The sequence below is a fragment of the Engraulis encrasicolus genome, chromosome 8, assembly GCF_034702125.1.
Source record: "Engraulis encrasicolus isolate BLACKSEA-1 chromosome 8, IST_EnEncr_1.0, whole genome shotgun sequence".
Taxonomy (NCBI): Eukaryota; Metazoa; Chordata; class Actinopteri; order Clupeiformes; family Engraulidae; genus Engraulis; species Engraulis encrasicolus.
This window is the reverse complement of record NC_085864.1, coordinates 46,607,945-46,629,348: the sequence shown is the minus strand read 5'-3', so window position 1 is coordinate 46,629,348 and position 21,404 is coordinate 46,607,945. Positions and strand designations below refer to the sequence as shown.

Sequence of the window (21,404 nt, the reverse complement as noted above, 5' to 3'; positions counted from 1 at the left end):
CTCTCCCTTCTCTAAACCGAAATTAGCTCACTTATCATCTGTTTGATGAACAGGACCAATCAAATGGGACCTGGATATATCTGACCAATGAAATGAGACAGCGCAGAGCCCTGCTACATTCGGATTTGTTGGCAAGATGCCTTACGTAACTACTGTGAGCAATCAATGACCGCGGATTGGACAAGCCCCTGCCAGTCAGCAAAACAAGGAATTTGGTGTAGCCTACTTGGAGTAGTTTGTTTTCTGCACACACACTGGACTGAAGCGAATGGATTACATTACTCAGTCATCATTCCCGAATAGTAAGCAGTCATATGACTGAATTGAAAAGGTCAATTGTTATCTAGCAGAAGTTGCACAACCTAGAATATAAATCGAATCGGGAGTTTCACTGAGAAGACGGTGTTGTCAGGACGGTGTGATGCTATACCACCCTGTCTGCCAGTCTAGCCAGTATCTAATCTAATCCCTTCACTCCACCAATGGAAAGTGGTAAGCAAAAAGTCATCAATGGTCTCGCACCTAAATTGCAGTTTGTCGTCTTGCCTCATTCAACTCTCTCGAGGAATGCTAGACAAGTTGCTAGGCTAAAGCAAGCCCAGGATTAGTCGCAGATGCAGACGCAGCATCCAATGTGAAAATCCATGCTTGGGGTAAAGTGACAGTTGTGTTGCCCATGCATTTTATCGTCTGCCGTAGATTGCGTGCAAGTCTTGGTCTCCGGTGTCCCACTTTGACATTGCATTGCGTTGATCGTTTGGATTTGTGTCGTTAAACTCACAGCATGGTACTGCCCCGCTAGAGACCAGTGATAAAGTGATTAATAGTTACGTAATCTGTCTCACTTCATTTTCTAAATGCTTGAAACCAGCTGGGAACTGGTGGCACCCGAGTGCACCACATCCTGCCACTAGATGGCAACCGCGTGTTAGTTCTAGAATAGAAGCATTGCTGCTGGACCATCAACACAACTTGCCCTCAGACGTGGCGACACAATTGACATTGTCATTTCATGTCACCACCAGTTTCGTTAGTTCAATGAAGCAGTCGGTCTTTGTCTAGAGTGGAGTAGGAGATACAACACCGGTAACACTGTAGTCAAGGAACCGAACACCAAGGCCCAGCCACACTGCGACATTGACACGTCATGAAGTTTATCACCGCTGCGATTCTATCGTGAGTGTGGCTCAGCCTGTCAGCACCGCATTATGCACGTGCATTTCAAATGCAACCTGCCAACTGAACTCTGCATGTTCAATGACTCGTGAAGGTAGCTGTGTGATGATGGCCTAGATAGGAATCGTTTAAAAACAAAAAGACAGGATCTGCACGATGCGTTTCATGTAGCAAGCCTGTGTGCCCTGGGTATGGCATGCTGAAATAATACAATGGGCAAGGTAGTTACATTGTAGCCTACATTGTATCGTACTTCAGCTGAGATTGGTTTAAAAGACGCAGTGCAGTAAGCAACAGTGCTACATTTATGTCACCTTGAATGCCAGAAGGACAACGGGGGCGTGTCTCTATACTCCTAGCTACTGCTAGAGCTCTAGTTCTAAACTTCAGATTTTCACATAGTACCACCAAACTCATCACCTCTCCTGCAACTATAAGAATTGTTCAAGATATGTATTCAACTATTTGAGTTGATTAATCTCTCTCTCTCTCTCTCTCTCTCTCTCTCTCTCTCTCTCTCTCTCTCTCTCTCTCTCTCTCAGCAGCAGACCATTGGCTGTCTTCGCCTGTGTCCTCCCAGATCACCAGTAACCAATGACCTGACAGACTTTGCCACAGCCACCTCTTCAAAATTAATGATCAACTGCACAGTGACACAGACAGAGACCACCAGCTGCATCCTACTGTATGCACACTGTCTGCACTGAACCGGATCAAGATAAACTGATTGATAGACAAAAAGGGAGATGTGAAGTTTCTAAAGAGGGAGACCTGATTAGCACTTGGTGTACTATATAACTATTGTCTCGGGGAAAGAAGATTGTCAGGCCTGTCAGAGACCATCTATCCCCAGGCCATCAGCCTTGTAAGACCAGCTGTTGTGAAGCTGTGCAGTGCCCACTGCTCAGCTCTCAGCTCTGCCCCCCCTGTCTAATAGCGCCCGCCCGCCTGCCTGCCTGCCTGCCTAAAGGGACCTGCTCTGGGTTGACCATTAACCCCGGCACTGATTGCAGCAGGTTTCCCCACACATAAGCCTCTCGCCTCGCTTGCCTCCCTCCCTCTCTCTCTCTCAGCCGAGGCACCGGACACAAAGTTCAGTTCACCTCGCTCAGTCTCACTGCACTGCTCTGCACTGCACTGCATTTCGTACCTGTCCACACTCAGTCTAGGCCTGGAGCTGGAGCTGGCTAGTTGGTCCTCTGAAGCAGCTTGATTTATATTCTAGATATATTATATTTTCAACATTTTAGTTGGGATTTGTTTCCCCGAAGAGTTGGAACCATGGGGGCAAATGATTATGGATACTACCGGACTAGCATTTTCATGGCCATGTTTGTGGGGTACACCTTGTACTACTTCAACCGCAAGACCTTCTCGTTCGTGATGCCCTCTCTGATGCAGGAGATCACTCTGGACAAAGATGATCTAGGTAAGTACTCGTTGAATCATGTAGCGAAGGGGAGTAGAGTTGCCTAGCCGGGACTCGAACCCGGATCTTCTAGGTTAGGAAACTGTTTACTACCCGAGAAGGTCCGGATTTGAGTCCCGGCTGGACAACTCTACTCCCCTTTGCTACAAATCCCCTATGCATGATTTTACTGTGTTGCATATGATACACTGGTACTTTGTGTACTAGTAGTGTTGTGTTGTTAGTTTTTATTCATTGCATTGTACATCTCACTGGGTTTTATGTCATGCATATTGTACTTTTGTGTTTAAATCTGTTCCATGTGTTAGCTTTTGTGTTGTGTACTTACGTACTTTATCATTCATTGCATTAGTTTTGATTGTGTTGTAAATCTGGTTGAACAAAATCAAGCACCTGCTTAATCAGTCAATAATCAATATTCCCACCAGTGCAATGTTTGTTCTCACTGGTTGTGTTGGACCAATGACATTCAAGGCCCCAGGGCAACAAACTGGTGTGTGGACCCCGATGGTGTGGCACAAGATGTTTTAGACAAAACGTGCAGTACATATTTGAACAGTCCCAGTGGATTTTAGTGGGCCTCTTGTTAGTACACACGGTGTCGATAACATAGTGTGTTTTGGGAACGGTACAGATCGTGCTTGGTGAGGTCTATCACGAGGTGAATAAACTGAGTTGATAAGTGCATAACCTCTGTCGAGATCTGGATAACCCTTTTTGTTTGAGAGGTGTATAAACTCTTGTTTACTTGAGACGTGGGTAAACTCCCTTATTGCTTCCTTCCATGCACTTCTGCTGTGCCATGTTAAACCTGTCTTCCGGGAAGAATACCCGGCTCGGATGACATTAAGTAACTGGGAGCATTAAAGTGATAATGTCCCATTTTTGGAAATAAACTCATATTAAACCTGCCCTTGAGTTAAATAGTTGAGCTTTACCTTTCTCCTGTACTTTCAACCGTTCTCTGAGTATGGCAGTGCATATTTTACCTCCATGCTAGCAGTTAACATTGAGACCTATGAGACCAGCTGGCGGCTAACTGGTCTCATTGGACTCAATGTTAACTGCTAGCTTGTAGGTAAAATTTGCACTGCCGTACCCAAAAAACGGTTGAAAGTATAGGACAACGGTAAAACCCTATTATTTAACTCAAGGGGAGGTGTAAAACAAGCTTATTTCCAAAAATGGGATAGTATCACTTTACCAGTGTTGCAGGCATTCATTATTTACTTTAAGTTGTTTTGTTTTGTCCAGCACCTGTGCCACTGATGTGCACACATTCTCTGTTTTCTAAGAATACCCCCAGGCCTCATCATCATCCACCAGTCTGTTAACACAGACATAATCACTGTGCAATTATACCAGTCAGGTGCTGCTGTCTGTCCAACTGTGTCTGTCTGTTCATCAACTTGGAACTTGACTTGGGACTCACACTGTTTCTCAATGTCAAGTGTTCTAGCCTTGCTAGGAGGTGAAACGCCTAGTGATTGGATACTCTGTGCCGAGTTCATCAAAGAGTAGCCAATCACTGGGCGTTTCACGAGCTAGCAAGGCTAGAACACATGACATTGAGAAATAGTGTCAATTTGGGAATAGGCCTATGCGGTCTTATTGGTCATCACTGGACCTCGCTTATTGCCCACTCATTTTGATCCTAGTCTCCCAAAACACTCCTTTAAGATCACGCCTGTACCCTGAAGCCATTAGACTGCTTAATTCTAGTGCTCTCACATAGGTCTCTGGACTGGTGTTCTGTGATTTTTCCTTTTAAGGGATGGCCCTCACTGTAACATCCTATTGATTTGTGTATTCATACGTGTGTGTGTGTGTGTGTGTGTGTGTGTGTGTGTGTGTGTGTGTGTGTGTGTGTGTGTGTGTGTGTGTGTGTGTGTGTGTGTGTGTGTGTGTGTGTGTGTGTGTGTGTGTGTGTGTGTGTGTGTGTGTGTGTGTGTGTGTGTGTGTGTGTGTGTGTGTGTGTGTGTGTGTGTGTGTGTGTGTGTGTGTGTGTGTTGTGCACCTTAAAAATATCAACAGCACTGGGTTATTAACCTTGAATTGTGGGGAGGGGATCACATTTCAGTGCTTGATGTACTTGATTAATTTATTATATTCATATTATTACTATTATGTACTTTAATTTATTATACCTATTTCATGACATACTTCATGAATTCAGACTTTATTTGACTACTTTTGGGTTACTTCTATAGGCCTACTTCAAACTATGCAGTGTTGTTGCTCCACCCACAATTTCGTTGACTTCATTGACAATGACAATAAACTCCTTGAATCTTGAATCTTGAATGTCACTGTCTTTCCATAGAGAAATAAGGGCACCCTCTACTGCTCTGAGGGTGTGTACACATTTCAGTGTGCATCAAAAGGCATGCAATCTAATGCCGATTGTTTGCTCATTCCACTGGCATGATCAGCAGTAGTCCGTTTCTGGTATACGCCATCAGCAAATATCACCACCATGATGCAACCTTCACCTTTTATTCAGGACATCCTCCTTAGTACTTACTTGCCGTAAAATATCCTTTGACTCTTGTCTTTTTGTTTTTCCTGGTTTTCCCTGGTCACATTATTAAAGGGACACTGTGTGAGATTTGTACTTGTTTATTTGCAGCATTCATGCTGCCCATTCACTAATGTTACCTTTTTCATGAATACTTACCACCAGCATCAAATTCTAAGTATTCATTATGACAGGAAAAATTGCACTTTTCATACATGAAAAGGGGGATCTTCTCCATGGTCCGCCATTTTGAATTTCCAAAAAGAGACATTTTTAGCTGCAAAAAAGACTGTACTTGGACCATACTAGAAAATATTTGTTTATTACTTAGTAAACTTTCATGTAAAGATCAAATTTGGCAATAGGCAGCCCAGTGTCAATGAGCAGCATAGTTGCAGTACCTTTTTTGACCATTTCCTGCACAGTGTCCCTTTAAATGATGTATCATCTACCATCCTGGACATAAACTGTTTGACCTGCTGCCATCAGGCAGGCGTTACAGGGCTCTGGGTACAAAAACGAACAGGCTAAAAAGACAGTTTTTATCCAAAAGCAATCTGCACACTTAATTCTGCGTACGCCATAATAATCACTACTAATGTCTCCATATTGTTTTGGCTGTTGTTGTTTTGTTGTTTTCCTCCTGTAGCCAGTCCTTTGGTGTACACTACAGGGTATAATTCATCACTACTAATACCTCCATGTGGTTGCTGTTGTCTGTTTGTTTGTTTTCCCCCGGCCAGGCATGATCACGAGTAGCCAGTCCCTGGCGTACGCCATCATAATCACTACTAATATCTCCATATCGCTTTGGCTGTTGTTGTTTTGTTGTTTCCCTAAAATGACCATTGCTGTTGTCTGTTTTTCCCCCCGGCCAGGCATGATCACGAGTAGCCAGTCGCTGGCGTATGCCATCAGCAAGTTCATCAGCGGCGTGCTGTCGGACCAGCTGAGCGCCCGCTTCCTCTTCTCCATCGGCCTGTGTTCCGTGGGCGCCATCAACATCATCTTCTCCGGCTCCTCCAGCGTGTCCGTCTTCTCCGGACTCTGGTTCCTCAACGGCCTCGGACAGGGCCTCGGGTGGCCTCCATGCGGGAAGATCCTGCGCAAGGTACGAGGTGAGAGAGAGAGAGAGCGAGAGAGAGAGAGAGAGAGAGAGCGAGAGAGAGCGAGAGAGAGAGAGAGAGAGAGAGCGAGAGAGAGAGAGAGAGAGAGGAGAGAGAGAGAGAGGAGAGAGAGAGAGAGAGAGAGAGAGAGAGAGAGAGAGAGAGAGAGAGAGATTTTGTGTAATGTATGTGTGTTCTCCGGCATGTAGTTCAACGGCTTTGGATGGGACGGCCTTCGATGGTTCTATTATGCAGTGTATTTGTGTGTTGTATGTGTGTGGTGTTTAGGACTTTGTCAGACACTCGAGCACAGTGGGCAATATTTGAGTCACTGTATGTGAGTGTGTGAGAGAGAGCCCATTCTGGTGAAAATCAACTACAAGCTTCGTGGTGCCGCGCACGAGTTACTGTTGGAGCGAGAGAGAGAGAGAGAGTGTAAATTACGTGCTAGAATGTAGGCATGGAGCCCCTCCGGACCTTCTGGTATTTCTGTTTTAAAGACATGGGGATAGCGCTACACTGTAGCACAAGGGGGATAGTGCTACACTGCGTCACACTGCGGCTAGCTGTGAGAAGACCTCAGAAGGGCTTTGGGTTTCACTGCAGCGGTTGAATCCCATTGCAATAAAAGCCAGTAATCCTCCACATTGAACTGATCAGTATGTGGAAGTTATCCCCTGTCAGCTACTACGTAAGGTGCACATGGCATAGCGAAAGAGAAAGCAACCGCATGTCAGCCCAGAGGAGGGCTAAACTATCTATTTGTCTTAAGAGATTCAACTGTTGTAGAACAATCAAATGATCACCACTTATGGTTATTATTTATTTAATTAAATAAATACATGTAATGTAACGATAAATGGTGCTCATTTTTCTTCAAGTGTTCAAGTGAATCTCTAAAAACATTTCTTTGCCATAGTTATCCTTGAGGGTAATTTTCAGCTGTAATCTGTATGAATAATATTTAAACCATGCTCACTGCTCTTCTTCATAGTGGGGTGATGTTTGACGTTTTACCAGATGTTTTAAATATTCCTTTGGTCTTTTTCGACTCAATTTGAAAGGACAGTGTGAGAGGTGGACAGGAAGCGAATTGAGAGAGAGACAGGGAGGGGTCGGCAAAGGACTCAGCCAGGGAATCGAACCCCGGTCAGCCGCATGGCAGGCGAGTGCCCTACTGGTTGGCCACAGCAGGACCTTACCAGATGTTTTAAAGCCAATTCAATCTCCTTTTATTTTTCTCCCGTGGTTCGAGCCATCCCAGTTTGGCACTTGGTGGGCCATCCTGTCTCGTAGTATGAACCTGTAGGTAGGGATGGGATATCGGTATCGGTGTATCGGTATCGGGTTCAGATATCAACATAATTCAGAGATCGGATCGGAATTTTCCCAAAGTATCGGAATTTTCCCAGTACTGACATTGAGCCAGGTGTAATGTTAATTTGAAGTCATAACACTTGCATATTAATTTTCAGGATGGGATTGATACGTTTTTACTTGTAACTTTTTACTAATTAATTGGTTTCCTGTCCTTTTCTGACCAAATAGTCATCTCGGGCCTACCTCAAGCTGAAATCCATGCATATATGTGGTTTTGGTATTGGATCGGAGTAGTATCGGTATCGACAGATATCCAAATTTAGATATTGGGATCGGATCGGAAGTGAAAAAATGTGCATCGGTGCATCCCTACCTGTCGGACGGTGTTCTGAGAGTAGTCTCATTCGTTTAATTGTGATTTGATGAAAACCTCATTGACTTCTTCTCACTGATCCGGGACATGGTTTGATGATTGGCTTGACGAATTTACCAGATGTTTACAAACCTCTGATTGTTCTCTCATTCCCTCTCTTCTTACTGGTTAGAGCCCTCCCCGTTCAGCAAATGGTTGGGCCATCTTGGTGGATGGTCATCTTGTCACCTTTTTTAGAGGAGGGGTGTTATGCCTTTATTTGATTGGTCGGTGTGAGATGATGACAGGAAGGGAATGGGAGAGAGATGGGGACGAGGATCGGCAAATGACCTCGGGACAGAATCGAACCAGGGTCCCCCGCGTGACAGCGCAGTGCCCTACTATTGAGCCATTTAATGATATAATTTGATGTTTGGTTTTCCTTTTCCTCTCTTCTCTTCTCAGTGGTTCGAGCCTTCCCAGTTCGGCACGTGGTGGGCCATCCTGTCCTGTACTGTATTAATATATTAGTGTGTTAATATGTTCATCGGATGATGTTGACGCTTTTTTTCCTCTCTCTTCTCTCCTCAGTGGTTCGAGCCGTCGCAGTTCGGCACGTGGTGGGCCATCCTGTCCTGCAGCATGAACCTGGCCAATGGTGTGATGATGAGTGCATTGTAAATTGAATTTGATGGGTTTTGATGACATCAGATGATGTTTGGTTTTCCTCTTCCTCTCTCTTCTCTCCTCAGTGGTTCGAGCTGTCCCAGTTCAGGACGTGGTGGGCCACCCTGTCATGTACTGTATTAATATGTTCATTGGATGATGTTGATGTTTCTTTTTCCTCTTCCTTTCTCTCTCCTCAGTGGTTCGAGCCGTCGCAGTTCGGCACGTGGTGGGCCATCCTGTCGTGCAGCATGAACCTGGCCAATGGTGTATTGATGACATCAGATGATGTTGATGACCAATAGTGTGATGTTTCCTCTCTCTTCTCTCCTCAGTGGTTCGAGCCGTCCCAGTTCGGCACGTGGTGGGCCATCCTGTCGTGCAGCATGAACCTGGCGGGCAGCCTGGGCCCCATCGTGGCCACGCTGATGGCGGAGAGCTACAGCTGGCGCACCACCCTCTTCCTCTCCGGCTCGGCCTGCGTGGCCACCTCCGCCTTCTGCCTGCTGCTCATCAAGAACCAGCCCAGCGACGTCGGCCTGGCCAACATCGAACCCGGCGCCAAAAAGGGCAAAGGAGGTCGGTGGAATAATCAAACGCATGCACACACATCGCGCGCACGTGCACGCATGCACACACACACGCGTGCACTCAAACACACACACACACACACTTCACTGGTCGGACTGGCCAACATCGAACCCGGCGCCAAGAAGGGCAAAGCAAAGGAGGTCGGTGGAATAATCACACACATCGCATGCATGCATGCACGCACGCACACACACACACACACGCACGCACACACACACACACACACACACACACACACACACACACACACACACACACACACACACACACTATATTCCCAGTCCTAGTTCCTAATGGTGTTCCGCCTTCCCAACGTTGAACTCAAGATACGCACACACACACACACACACACACAAACACACACGCACACATTGTGCAGGGCTCTAATGGAACTTCCAATGATAAACACTTAGCCGCCTAGCATTTTGGAATCCCTGGCTGCATGCGCACTCCCCTGTGTACAAAACGGCTAGAACCCATGGTTATCGTTACTATTCTTAGTTCCTCAAATTCCTTGTTCCATGTTCTGTGTCTAGTGCTCTAGCTGAAATACTAGTTCCCTTTATACTAAAGAGGCCTTCGCATACCGGACGCGATGCGAAAATGCGGTGCGATTTTGCGAATAAAAAGAGGGGCGAATTATTCACCAAAAAGTATGCACTCCAGCGCAACACGATTTTGCGAACTTGTGACATAAAATCAATGCAAAAAATCGCACTTGGGCCCTACCGTGGCTGATATGGTAGGGCACACGTTTACCACTCGGCCGACCCGGGTTCGATTCCCGGTTCGGGTCCTTTGCCAGACCTTCCCCATCTCTCTCTCCCAGCTCGCTTCCTGTCTCTCCTCCACTATCCTATCACAAAAATCCAATAAAGGCTGAAAAGCCCCAAAAAAATACTTTAAAAAAAAATCGCACTTGGTCTGCTAAGACCTTCTGTTTGCCAAGTTCCTGGTTCCCCATATTACTAGTTCCCTAAAATTCCTAGCTCCTAAAAAAAGACTCGACTCGTGACCTGAACGTTTCATAGTCAGCTGTTGACACACTGTAAAAACCAACCTCACCATTCTTCGCTTAAGGTCAGTGACAAATGTGTCATGTGTTACTGAGGCAAGATGGTGGCAAAACTGTTTCACAGCTGTCAGCCTAGCCACAACACTTTTGAGGGACTGTTTTTCATTCACCATCCTAATTGCAAATGAGAAAAGGGCTCTACAATTGAGCTTTTGCAAGATATTGAAATATAATGCTGTTGTCTGTGATGTCATCATGACATATTACTTTCTGGTACGAGGAGACAAGCACAAGTGGAGGAGGCAAGGTCGCATATTGTAACACACTCCTGGGGCCTATACTACTAAGAAGCTGGTCCTGGAGTTAAGTCAAGACATAAATCATCTAATAGAAGAGCCCAGAGTCATTTTCTTAGCATACCCCTCTGGAGTCATCTGCAATGGCTTGAGCTGTACCGCTGTACTGTGTTGCCAGATGTGTCTAATCAAATCCCGCCCGATAGTTGCTCAAAAACCGCCAAGAGGCGCTAAATTCTGCCCAATTTCAACAAATTGCATTGATTTCTAGGGACATACAACTGCAGAAAAAACGGCAAATGGCTGATTTTTCCCGTTTTTACCCGCAGACGGCTATCCCAAGCAGCCCAATTGGGTGGGTAACCGCCAAATCGGGCAACACTGCCACTGTACAGTGTAACGCAATGAATTGTATATTAGTGTGAAGTGTATGCTGTACTTTTTTTGCTGTATATTTATTTCATTACATGTGGGTAGAGACCAGGTGTGTGGTTTTACAATTCCTTTGTAGGGCTTTGTGTAATAATGTCTTGGTAACACCTTGAGCACTACGGTGCTACGTTGGCGTTTCTGACACAATGTGACACTGAAGAAGGCTCTGTGCAGCCGAAACGTCTGTCATAGCAGTCCCTGCATTGAAAGAAGAAAAAACTGAGTGCCTTACTACTTGATTACTTCAGAGACGCACCAACAAGACGTAAGAGTGCGGTGTGTGGAAGATAACCTTGTTTCTGACACAATGCCCTACTACACACTGTCTGTCAGAAATGAGTGCACAGGACTATAACCTTTGTCTCGGCACTCTGTACCTGCAGGAGACGCCTTATTCAGTACCTAGTATCTGTCCATTGTCAGATGTGGCACACCGATCTGATCAACACTATTGATATTGGTGAAACTACTAGATAGTGATTCAAAAGGTAAACAAGAGTAAGTATTTAAAAAGACAAGACTTCCAGTAGAGATAATCTAGAGTAGATCTCAAGAGACAGCATTTTAAATGCAAAAATATACGATTTGTCATTGCCTTATGATTACACGTTTCTGATGGCATGCACTGGCTTTCCCCTTGACATCCGCCCCGTGTGTGTTGTGTGACTTGGTTGGTTGGTTGGTGAATGTTTTTGTCTTGTGCGGACTATTGGACCCTATGAGGGTGTGTGTGTGTGTGTGTGTGTGTGTGTGTGCTTACGTGTGTGTGTGTGTGTGTGTGTGTGTGTGTGTGTGTGTGTGTGTGTGTGTGTGTGTGTGTGTGTGTGTGTGTGTGTGTGTGTGTGTGTGTGTGTGTGTGTGTGTGTGTGTGTGTGTGTGTGCTTACGTGTGTGTGTGCTTACGTGTGTGTGTGCTTACGTGTGTGTGTGCTTACGTGTGTGTGTGCTTACGTGTGTGTGTGTGTCCGCTTACGTGTGTGTGTGTCTGCGCACGCATGAGGGGTGTGTGGTCTTACACGCCCCTCTGTGCTTTGAAGTCCAAGGTCAGTCCTGGTCCGACCTCTTGGACTCTGACCCAGAAAGTCTCTCACGCAGAATGAACGTGAACAAGGGGTTGTACCGTATGACAGGCCGTGTGTACATGCTTCCTCTGTAGAAGTAGAGTGAGATGTTTTCTTAATTCCAAAGTCTACTCTCTTCAAACATGGACCCAGTCGGGACAAAGGGGTCAGTTGTCCCGGGCCCAGGGAGACGAGGGGCCCAGGAATGGGTCCTCATTACATAGTATGTATTGAGTGGGGGGGCCCTTTCAGATGGCTTTATCCTGGGCCCAGCCAAAGTCAGCGGCCCTGGTCCCTGTTATATATTTGCTGTTAACAGAATGGCAATGGTCATTATTAGGCCTACTACTAACAGCTCTGTGTAATGTCATAGTAGTGTAGTACTATGGTAGTAAACTCTTTCAACACATATTACATTGTTCCACTGGCTCTGTGACACACACACACACACACACACACACACACACACACACACACACACACACACACACACACACACACACACACACACACACACACACACACACACACACACACACACTTGATTTATTTTATTTGGATCCAAAAGACATGCAAAGAGCACAAGCTCCAAACATTGTGGAAGAGGCCAAATGATTATGATAGGTTAGCCGATTTTAAAGACTACATACTTATGCCAGCACTGTGCCTGTATTATTGTAGCATTAAGCCTTTAAGGATAAACAAAACGCCTCCGTCTCCAGTCTCCATATTTGCACACACACGCATGCGCACACAGACACAGACACAGACACAGACACAGACACAGACACAGACACACACACACACACACACACACAGACACACACACACAGACACACAGACACACACACACACACGTTTTGACAGTCCCCTCTCTGTCTCTGCACTTTATATGTCTGTATGGGTATTGTAGGTACTCTAGGTCTAATGTATGTATACTGTCTAGGTCTAATTGTCTATGTCCACACCTAGAGGCTAGACTCTATGTCTGCATGGGAAAGTAAGAAACGTACTGTAATTTCAATTCTTTGTATGACCAGCGCATGTACAATAAAACCGACTTGACTTCTCTCTGTCTTGTCATCTCTTCTCTTGTCCTGTGCTCCTCAGATGCCTCCAGCGATGACAGCACCCTGAAGGAGTTCCTGCTGACGCCCTACCTGTGGGTGCTGTCTCTGGGCTACCTGGTGGTGTTCGGGGTCAAGACCGCCTGCACCGACTGGGGACAACTCTTCCTCATCCAGGACAAGGGACAGACGGTGCTCATGGGTAATGTACTCGCCTATGCCTGATTAACTAAATTCTAAAACTAAATTTGCAGGAATGCCCAAATGCCCTTTTTAACTGTTTTACCCACAGACTGCCACCCTAAGCAGCCCAGTTGGGCGGGAAGCCGCTGAAAAGAAACAAACTTTGGACAAACAATAACCTTGAACCAAAGAGCACCCGCCAGAGCACAACTTTTTCCATTTTTCTAAAGGGACTGAGCAGGCCTCTGACTTGCAACAATTGTTACTTTTGCAATATATTCGAAAAATGTAGCTGAGCAACAGGCAAAGCATGACTGCTTGTTCTCAGGTGGCATACAAGAGACTTGTTGTACTTTGGCCCGTGTATAACTAATACTATTACAGATGTCAATGGCTACAGTTTTACAGTATTTAATTTCACACAGAGCCTTATTATAAGCTTGTTACTATCAACATGCCTATGACCTCGTTTGAACTCATTGATGCCTAAGATATTTGCAAAAACGCCTGGTAACTAAATGCCTAAGCCATTTCAGGGAAAATGTACGATTAAGCTATAAAAACCTAAATATCCCAGTCTCTAAAGCACATAAAACATGAGATGAGTTGTATTTAAAAGACATTGCCCTCATCTTAGATTGAGTTCCTTCAGCTCTAATATGCCAACATTTTTTTATTTTAAAAAATCTTGAATTTCATGAGCCTAAAGCTGTGTCATGCAGCTCCAGGCGCTAGAGTCAATGTTGCACTACACAGGATCCAGCATAAATGCGTTTACATACTCCAGGAATCCACCCAAAAGTTATTGCTGTGTTATAAGGTGTCTGCGGATGTTAAGGAGAATGTTTGGAGAATGTTCAGACAATGTGCATCATATTCATAGACCTACATATCTAATCGTTCTAATATTCACGTATGTTGTGTGTGTGTGTGTGTGTGTGTGTGTGTGTGTGTGTGTATGTGTGTGTGTGTGTGTGTGTGTGTGTGTGTGTGTGTGTGTGTGTGTGTGTGTGTGTGTGTGTGTGTGTGTGTGTGTGTGTGTGTGTGTGTGTATTTGTTTTGTTTGTTTCTTTCTAATAATTATTCTCCTAATCTGTTCTGCAGGCAGTTCCTTCATGAGTGCGTTGGAGATCGGGGGGCTGATTGGCAGCATTGCAGCTGGGTACCTCTCTGACCGAGCCGTGGCCAAAGTAAGGAACTGCCTCTTTTCCAGATTTTAAATTTTTTTGGGGGGAGGGGAGATTTGGGTTATTGTATTTCAGATAGAACAGTGGAGGAGAGACAGGAAGGGAGGTGGGAGAGAGAGATGGAGAACGATCGGAAAATGGAAGGTGGAGAATGCGCGCACATCAGTGGTACAGGTGCTGGACAAAATAGAGTAACTGAAATAAATGATAGAAGTCCGCAACACTGTTAATGCTCCCAGTGATTTATTTGCACAACGTTTCGGACCTTCGTCCTTTCTCAAGTGCAACCTTGAGAAAGGACGAAGGTCCGAAACGTCGTGCAAATAAATCACTGGGAGCATTAACAGTGTTGCGGACTTCCATCATTTATTTAAGGATCGGAAAATGACCCGGGCTAGGAATCAGACCCAGGTCAGCCACGCAGCAGTCCAGTGCCCTGCCGTTAGAGGCACGGCTGGGCCCAGATTTTTTTTAAATAAATAGATATTTTTGGGGGCTTTTTGCCTTCATTTGGGACAGGATAGCGAGAGGCAGACTGGAAATGACTGGGGAGAGAGATGGGGAGTGATCGGCAAATGACCCGCACCGAAATCGAACCCGGGTCGCCGGCGTATTTCTATGCAGCCATTCACACAAAGGTTTCAAACTGTGGAATGTACAAATTAAGTTTGAAGTGTGATATTGTGCACAACACGGTATTTAGTTTTATTCCAGATAGAATAGAAGCAATGCAGAAGTAAGTGATCACACAAATATGATACCTTTCCCCTCGTTTTCTCTCTCGTACTGCCACCTGTCTACCTGCCTGGGGTCCGTTTCTCCATTCTTGACGTTGCTAACCGTCTTAAGACCGTCTTAAGTCTTACCATTCCCTTGGATTTAGTGGTGAGCGTCGCTGTCGAGAGAGAGTTGAGTCGCTCTTACGAAGGACGTTGCTACCGTTGTTAGCAAAGACGCTTTCGAGATACGGACCCCTGGTCCTTTTCTACCCACCCCATCCTTCCATTGTCTTACAGCAATAATAATAATAATACATTTTATTTAAAAGCGCCTTTCAAAACACTCAAGGACACTGTACAGAGAGAAGCAAAATAAAACAAGACTGATATTGTGCATATATATGTAATATACAGGTGGGTTGTCCCCTTGGGGACAATAAAGGCTAACTATATATCTGACTCTCTCTAATTCTTTTTTCCTAAACAGCAAGTCCTGAGCATTAATGGAAACCCTCGCCATGGCACAACACTGTATTTGTTTTATTCCTGTTTTCTGTCTGACTCTTTTTTCCTTTTCTTCCTAAATAGCAAGGCCTGAGCATTAATGGAAACCCTCGCCATGGCCTCCTGCTGTCCATGATGGCCGGCATGTGCGTCTCCATGTATCTCTTCCGGGTCACCGTGACCCCTGACAGCTCATCGGTGAGGTCAACATCCATCTTTTCACTAGTTTGCCATTACACCAGTAGTTACACCAGGACAGTAATGTGCAGAAATGGTAGCTTGCCTCGGTCCCGAGATGCTTTAACCCAGTGGTTCTCAACTGGAACAGTCTTGGGACCCACCATTTTCCACTCTCATTCGGTCGCGACCCATTTTTTTTTTAGCGACACTCGAATGACTGGTTGCACGCTACTATCTATCTCGCATAGACATTCTGATTTTATCTATGAGGACAGATGACACAAGTTCAATCGCCTATAAAAATAAAGGTTGTAAATTGTTGCAGGAAAAGTTGGATTTTTTTTTTTTTAAGCGAATGAATGAATTACGCTTTTTTTTACACCACGGCTCTGTGACCCACCCATGACCTCTCCGCGACCCACTTTTGGGACGCGACCCACCAGGTGAAAAACACTGCTTTAACCCATTTTAGCCTGATGATTCGTATATGTTGCTTAACCTTTGGTGCCTGGAGACACATATACGCTGCATTCAAGCTCTTGAGATTTTAGCTTTTTAAAATGCAAATGTGGGTGTTACAGCTGAATGAACACATTCTAGTGCAAGATGAGGGTCTTAGGGTTGTAAATGCAACTTATTGCATGTTTATGCAGTTGAGGACGATATTATTAGCCCCCCTCCTGAAATTAGACAATTAGACAATTCTCTTGATTTCTCAGTGAGAAGGACCATTAGGCCCTCGGCATGCTTGCTGTAGGATACGCACGCGAGTTAACTAGCGTAGTTCATGTCAATTTTACGCACGTTAGATACTGCAACCAAACGCGTGTGTTAGGTGCGATATTTTCAAGCTCGCTGGGGGTGATCATAAGAAAGACGGCACAGTTCCATGCGAGTGCTTCTGGAGGAAAGAACGATGGCAGCAACTTTTCAAGAACATCTCGAGCTTGTCCGAAATTATAAACACTTGATTTGCAATCATACTTCCCGTTGCACTTTGACAAAGGAGCGTGCAAATGCAGAAGTAGTAGCAGTATCCTTACCCTGGAGTCCTTTATGTTTTATTTACAGTCTGTGTTCACAATTCCCGGATCACAATAGCGTTCTGTCTGCCCTCTGGATGACACCGCCAGTATTTTGCGTGTTGGTCCACTGCTTTTAAAGCAAGCATATGCAGTCGGTTGCTCGCGGTGACGCGCGTAATTTGCTGCTCGTAGCAAGCGTACCGCTGCCTTTCTGAACCATTTCTTCTATTCTGGAAAAACCTCCATCAGTGTATTTGATATCTCCATCAGTGTATTTGTTTCCAGAATAACAGAAACGGTTCATAATGGTCAGTGTCACTGAGAAATCAAGAGAAATGTCTAATTTCAGGAGGGAGGCTAATAATATCGTCCTCAACTGTATGTGCATTAGAGGCTGAGATATTTAGGTTTTTATAGGCTGAGGGCAACATTCCCATCAAGAGCTTAGGCTTTCAGCAGGTGTTTTTTGTAGGTGCTTTAGGCATCAATGGGTTAAGATCATTTGGGATGAGATCTGCTCGCACCCCCTTGGATTTATACAGAGATGGTAGAGAGGGACCACATCTATTCACAGTCATGAATTATAACCCTTCATAATTGAGGAGGGTCTGCCTGTTGTAGAGGATTTAACCTTTGATCTCTTCCATTAATGAAATCAATATATTGGTAACCTGTCTCTGTTATTTTCTCTGCATATGAGGGTACGGGAGGGTGCTATGATTCAAACTTCGGACTTCGTTCATCCACTGAAATTGATCCTCACTGGCTGGCAACGTAGTTTAGCGTAGAAAGCATCTGGTTTGGCGTACAGAACTGCATTCGTGTATTTCATAAACTGGGTTCTGTTCTTTAAACCCCATTCCCTAGTTACCTCAGTTTGTTAATCTTTCCCTTGTTCATTGTTCACATAAAAGGACCCATTAGGGACTTTGGACCAAAATGCTTGGCAGGCACATTATTCTTGACTTGGCAACATATTCTGAAATTTAGTGATTTAAGCAAAAAGAAAAGACGAAATTCCACAAGAGCGGACCAATAAGGCTTTTTTCTGAGCATAGATATGAACTGCATTAGGGGGGTAGCCGTGGCCTTGTGGTTAGAGAGTTGCTCTTTCAATCTGGGGGTTGTAGGTTCAAATCCCACCCTAACCTCTCCCGACATCTACATCAATGGCTGAAGTGCCTTTGAGGCAAGGCACCTAACCCTAGGCATTGATCCAGGCACTGTAACCAATACCCTGAAAAATAATAACTGTATGTTGCTTTGGTTAAAAAGCGTCAGCTAAGTGTAATGTTATGTAATGTAATGTAACTCTAGATGCCATGTTCAGTCTTTTGATGTGCACTGCTGGGCACTGCTGTCTTAGGACGGTACCCTATGTTTTTCATTGATGTTGTTTTATCGCCACCTACAGGATATTGTGCATATCGCATAAAGTGCGTATTATTATGCGACCTTGCCTCCTCCACTTGCTTCTCGTCATGATGACATCACTGACAACAGCATTATATTTCAATATCTTGCAAAAGCTCAATTGTAGAGTCTTTTTCTAATTTGCAATTGGGATGGTGAATGAAAAACAGTTCCTCAAAAGTTGTTGTGGCTAGGCTTACAGCTGGGAAACTTTATCGTTTTCTCCACGGAGGAGGGGCCAGGAGGCGGGACGAGGAGACAAGCGCAAGTGGAGGAGGCAAGGTCGCATAGTAAGACGCACTCATTGACACTGATCAATGGCAGCATTATACCTGCTGCTAAACATGGCGGCTATCTGACCTCAGCCATTCATTGCAATACAAAGGAGTGGTCAACGCGGTATTGTGTGTTCACATACATATATTTCTGGATCTCAAATGACGCACTTGTGCACTTAGGGCACTATGTTTTAGTGCGTAACTAATACGGCATACGCACGGAAACATGAACACTGACTGAAGTAAACAAGTGCACCATTTGTGTTCTGATTCCTTTCAGGTTTGGATCCTTTCTCTTGGCGCCATTTTTGGCTTCTCAGCATATGGACCAGTGGCGCTCTTCGGAGTGATAGCCAATGAGAGTGCTCCTTCAAACTACTGTGGAACGTCACATGCCATCGTTGCACTCATGGCCAATGGTAAGGCCTTTTGATATCACAATGCTGAAATGCTTTAATACGTTATTTCAATTACAACACATATTTCGGTCAAACAGCTAAAGGATCTGTATAGACTTAATAAAAGTTGATGTACAGGTGGTGGTGTTGCTTGGTGATGAGCTGACCTCCTGTGGAAGTGAAATTGTGACACAGCACTCCACAGCACACAAGTGCACACTGCTGCACACAACAAAATTGCATTTATTCCTCTTGTATTGGCAGTGGGTGGCTTCCTGTCCGGCCTGCCCTTCAGCACCATCGCAAAGTATCATGGGTGGAACACGGCATTCTGGGTCGCCGAGATCACCTGCATCATCACCACCGTCTGTTTCTTCCTCCTGCGCAACGTCCGCACCAAGATGGGCCGCGTCCCCAAGAAGGAGGACTAGGGAGCGGGAGCGGCCGTCATGGCAGACATGCGAATGCCACCACCTTGTTTGTACTTCAGAGACCAGTCACTGTTCACACACACACATCTGCATCTCTCCTACATACGTTACTGGTCTCAAAAGGAATTCATGGATTAGCATTTCTTTCTCATTTTTTTACATGAATGTCTGTGTCTCATAGCATTCTAAGGGCGGGAAAGTATTACATTATTATTATCATCATTATTATTATTATTATTGCTATTATTATTAAGATTGTAAACGGACACGGTGCTATGTCGAAATGGAAGGGATGCAACTCCACGATTGTGCCGCAGGATGACTTAGAGTTCAGAGTCATGATATGAGCCACGAAATCCTGTCGCCTGGACACGTGTTAAATCTTAGTTCAGACCTCATCATCTCAAGCTTTTAATAGGAAATATTAAATAGGACACAGATTCTCCTCAAGGGAGGGAGCAAATACTTATTTTATTATGTATAAAGAAAGTAAAAATCCATGCATTGTGCACAATGAACATCGGTACGCCTCCTTTTATCTATTTTCCTAAATCCTGCCTGTTTCCCCCTACCCTAGATTGTTGTGGTAGCTGTCACAGATATCGAGATGCACCTCAGCACCATTTTGTAGGAACTGCCAGCCACGTTACCTTAGCTTAGCTCACCCCACTGACAACTGTGACTGACAACACAACGCGCGTATTATGAGGCCAGCATCTGAATTTCATGCAATACTTCGGCATGTCCTTTTCACCTCACTTCACTACTGTTATTAGAATGTCATTAAGATGCAATAACAAACACTTTTGGTAGGCTACTGCTGTGCCTTGCCCTGGTAGAAACTGTTTACACGTATATGGATCTTTTTGAAAACGCATTGGTTTTGGCCTTCCGTTTACAAGTAAACAGAGTTTTCAAATCCGCATATCAAAAATCCGGCTTTAAAAATATCCCATTTAGGAGGCTAAAATGTTGCAATGAAGTTTGAATTTTTATCCACATGGTGCGTTTACACCTAAACTGGATAACAAAAAAAATATCCACATTTAAAAATATCCAGATACGTATAAACAGCACCTTAGCCACAGATCTCCTCCCTCTCTGCCATTAGGGACGGTGATGTAGAGCAGTGGTTCCCAACCTATGGGTCGGGACCCAACCTATGGGTCGCCAAAGATTCACGGGGGGTCGCGAAGCCCTCTTGAGTTTAAGGGGTTTCATTTTAATACCATATGTAGCCCATGTTGAATGAATGACTAATGCATAGAAGCAACAAAATGTAAGTGCTACATTAAACATTTCTTCTGTTTTTGAACAAAGACGAATTGAGGAATAAAATGATGACTAAAATGAGTTTTCGGAGGAGACAGAGCGTATCGAGTGACTTCCTCTCATGCGGGCGCTGGGTCACCAAAGCTTACAATAGTAAAAACATGGGTCCCTGAAGAAAAAGGTTGGGAACCACTGATGTAGACAGTACACACTTGGCATATGTTGTATTAAAAGCCACCTCTGTTGCACCAGCGTTGTAGTTGGACTGACACAGAGACCTTCGTTCGTCCTCATAGTTCTACCTCCACCCCCTTCATTCCACTTCAGATGAATTAGTGTTCACAAGCATTTTAAATAGTTCTGTTTTTTTGAAAACACAATGAAAGTAAATTGGTATTGCACAATTGCACATGAAGGCATGATGTACTAAAAACTGAACCGCATTCCCCTTTCACAGGGTTTTTAATCCTGACACATTTGTAATGCTTTTGCAAATTTGATGTATAATTCACATTAATTTTAATAATACTGTAACTGAAAAAAAGATTGTGAAATGACCGTTTTGTAAATAATACTTGAATAACATTGCATACTACTTGACAGATGCGTTATTTTTCTTGGGAATTGCACAAAGCATGTACCGGTAACACTATACATTCCCATCTCAGTTTCAATCCTGACAACTTTTGTAACTGTCTTGTTGTGAATGTGTTGGTTCTTGTTATTAATTTAATGTTGCTGTAATGAAAGTCTTATTAAAGCTCAATGTAAACAATACCAAAATGA

General features: G+C 44.5%; 1 protein-coding gene across 1 annotated transcript; it reads left to right on the top strand.

The window, feature by feature from the left end:
* Positions 1-2,415: 2,415 nt before the first annotated feature.
* slc37a4a (solute carrier family 37 member 4a) lies at positions 2,416-21,404 on the top strand. The gene is made up of 8 exons (XM_063205851.1): positions 2,416-2,605; positions 6,002-6,234; positions 8,903-9,146; positions 13,072-13,230; positions 14,316-14,401; positions 15,706-15,819; positions 18,798-18,936; positions 19,180-21,404. Exons 1-8 carry the CDS (start codon positions 2,458-2,460, stop codon positions 19,344-19,346), a joined length of 1,290 nt encoding a protein of 429 aa, XP_063061921.1. The 5' UTR covers positions 2,416-2,457; the 3' UTR covers positions 19,347-21,404.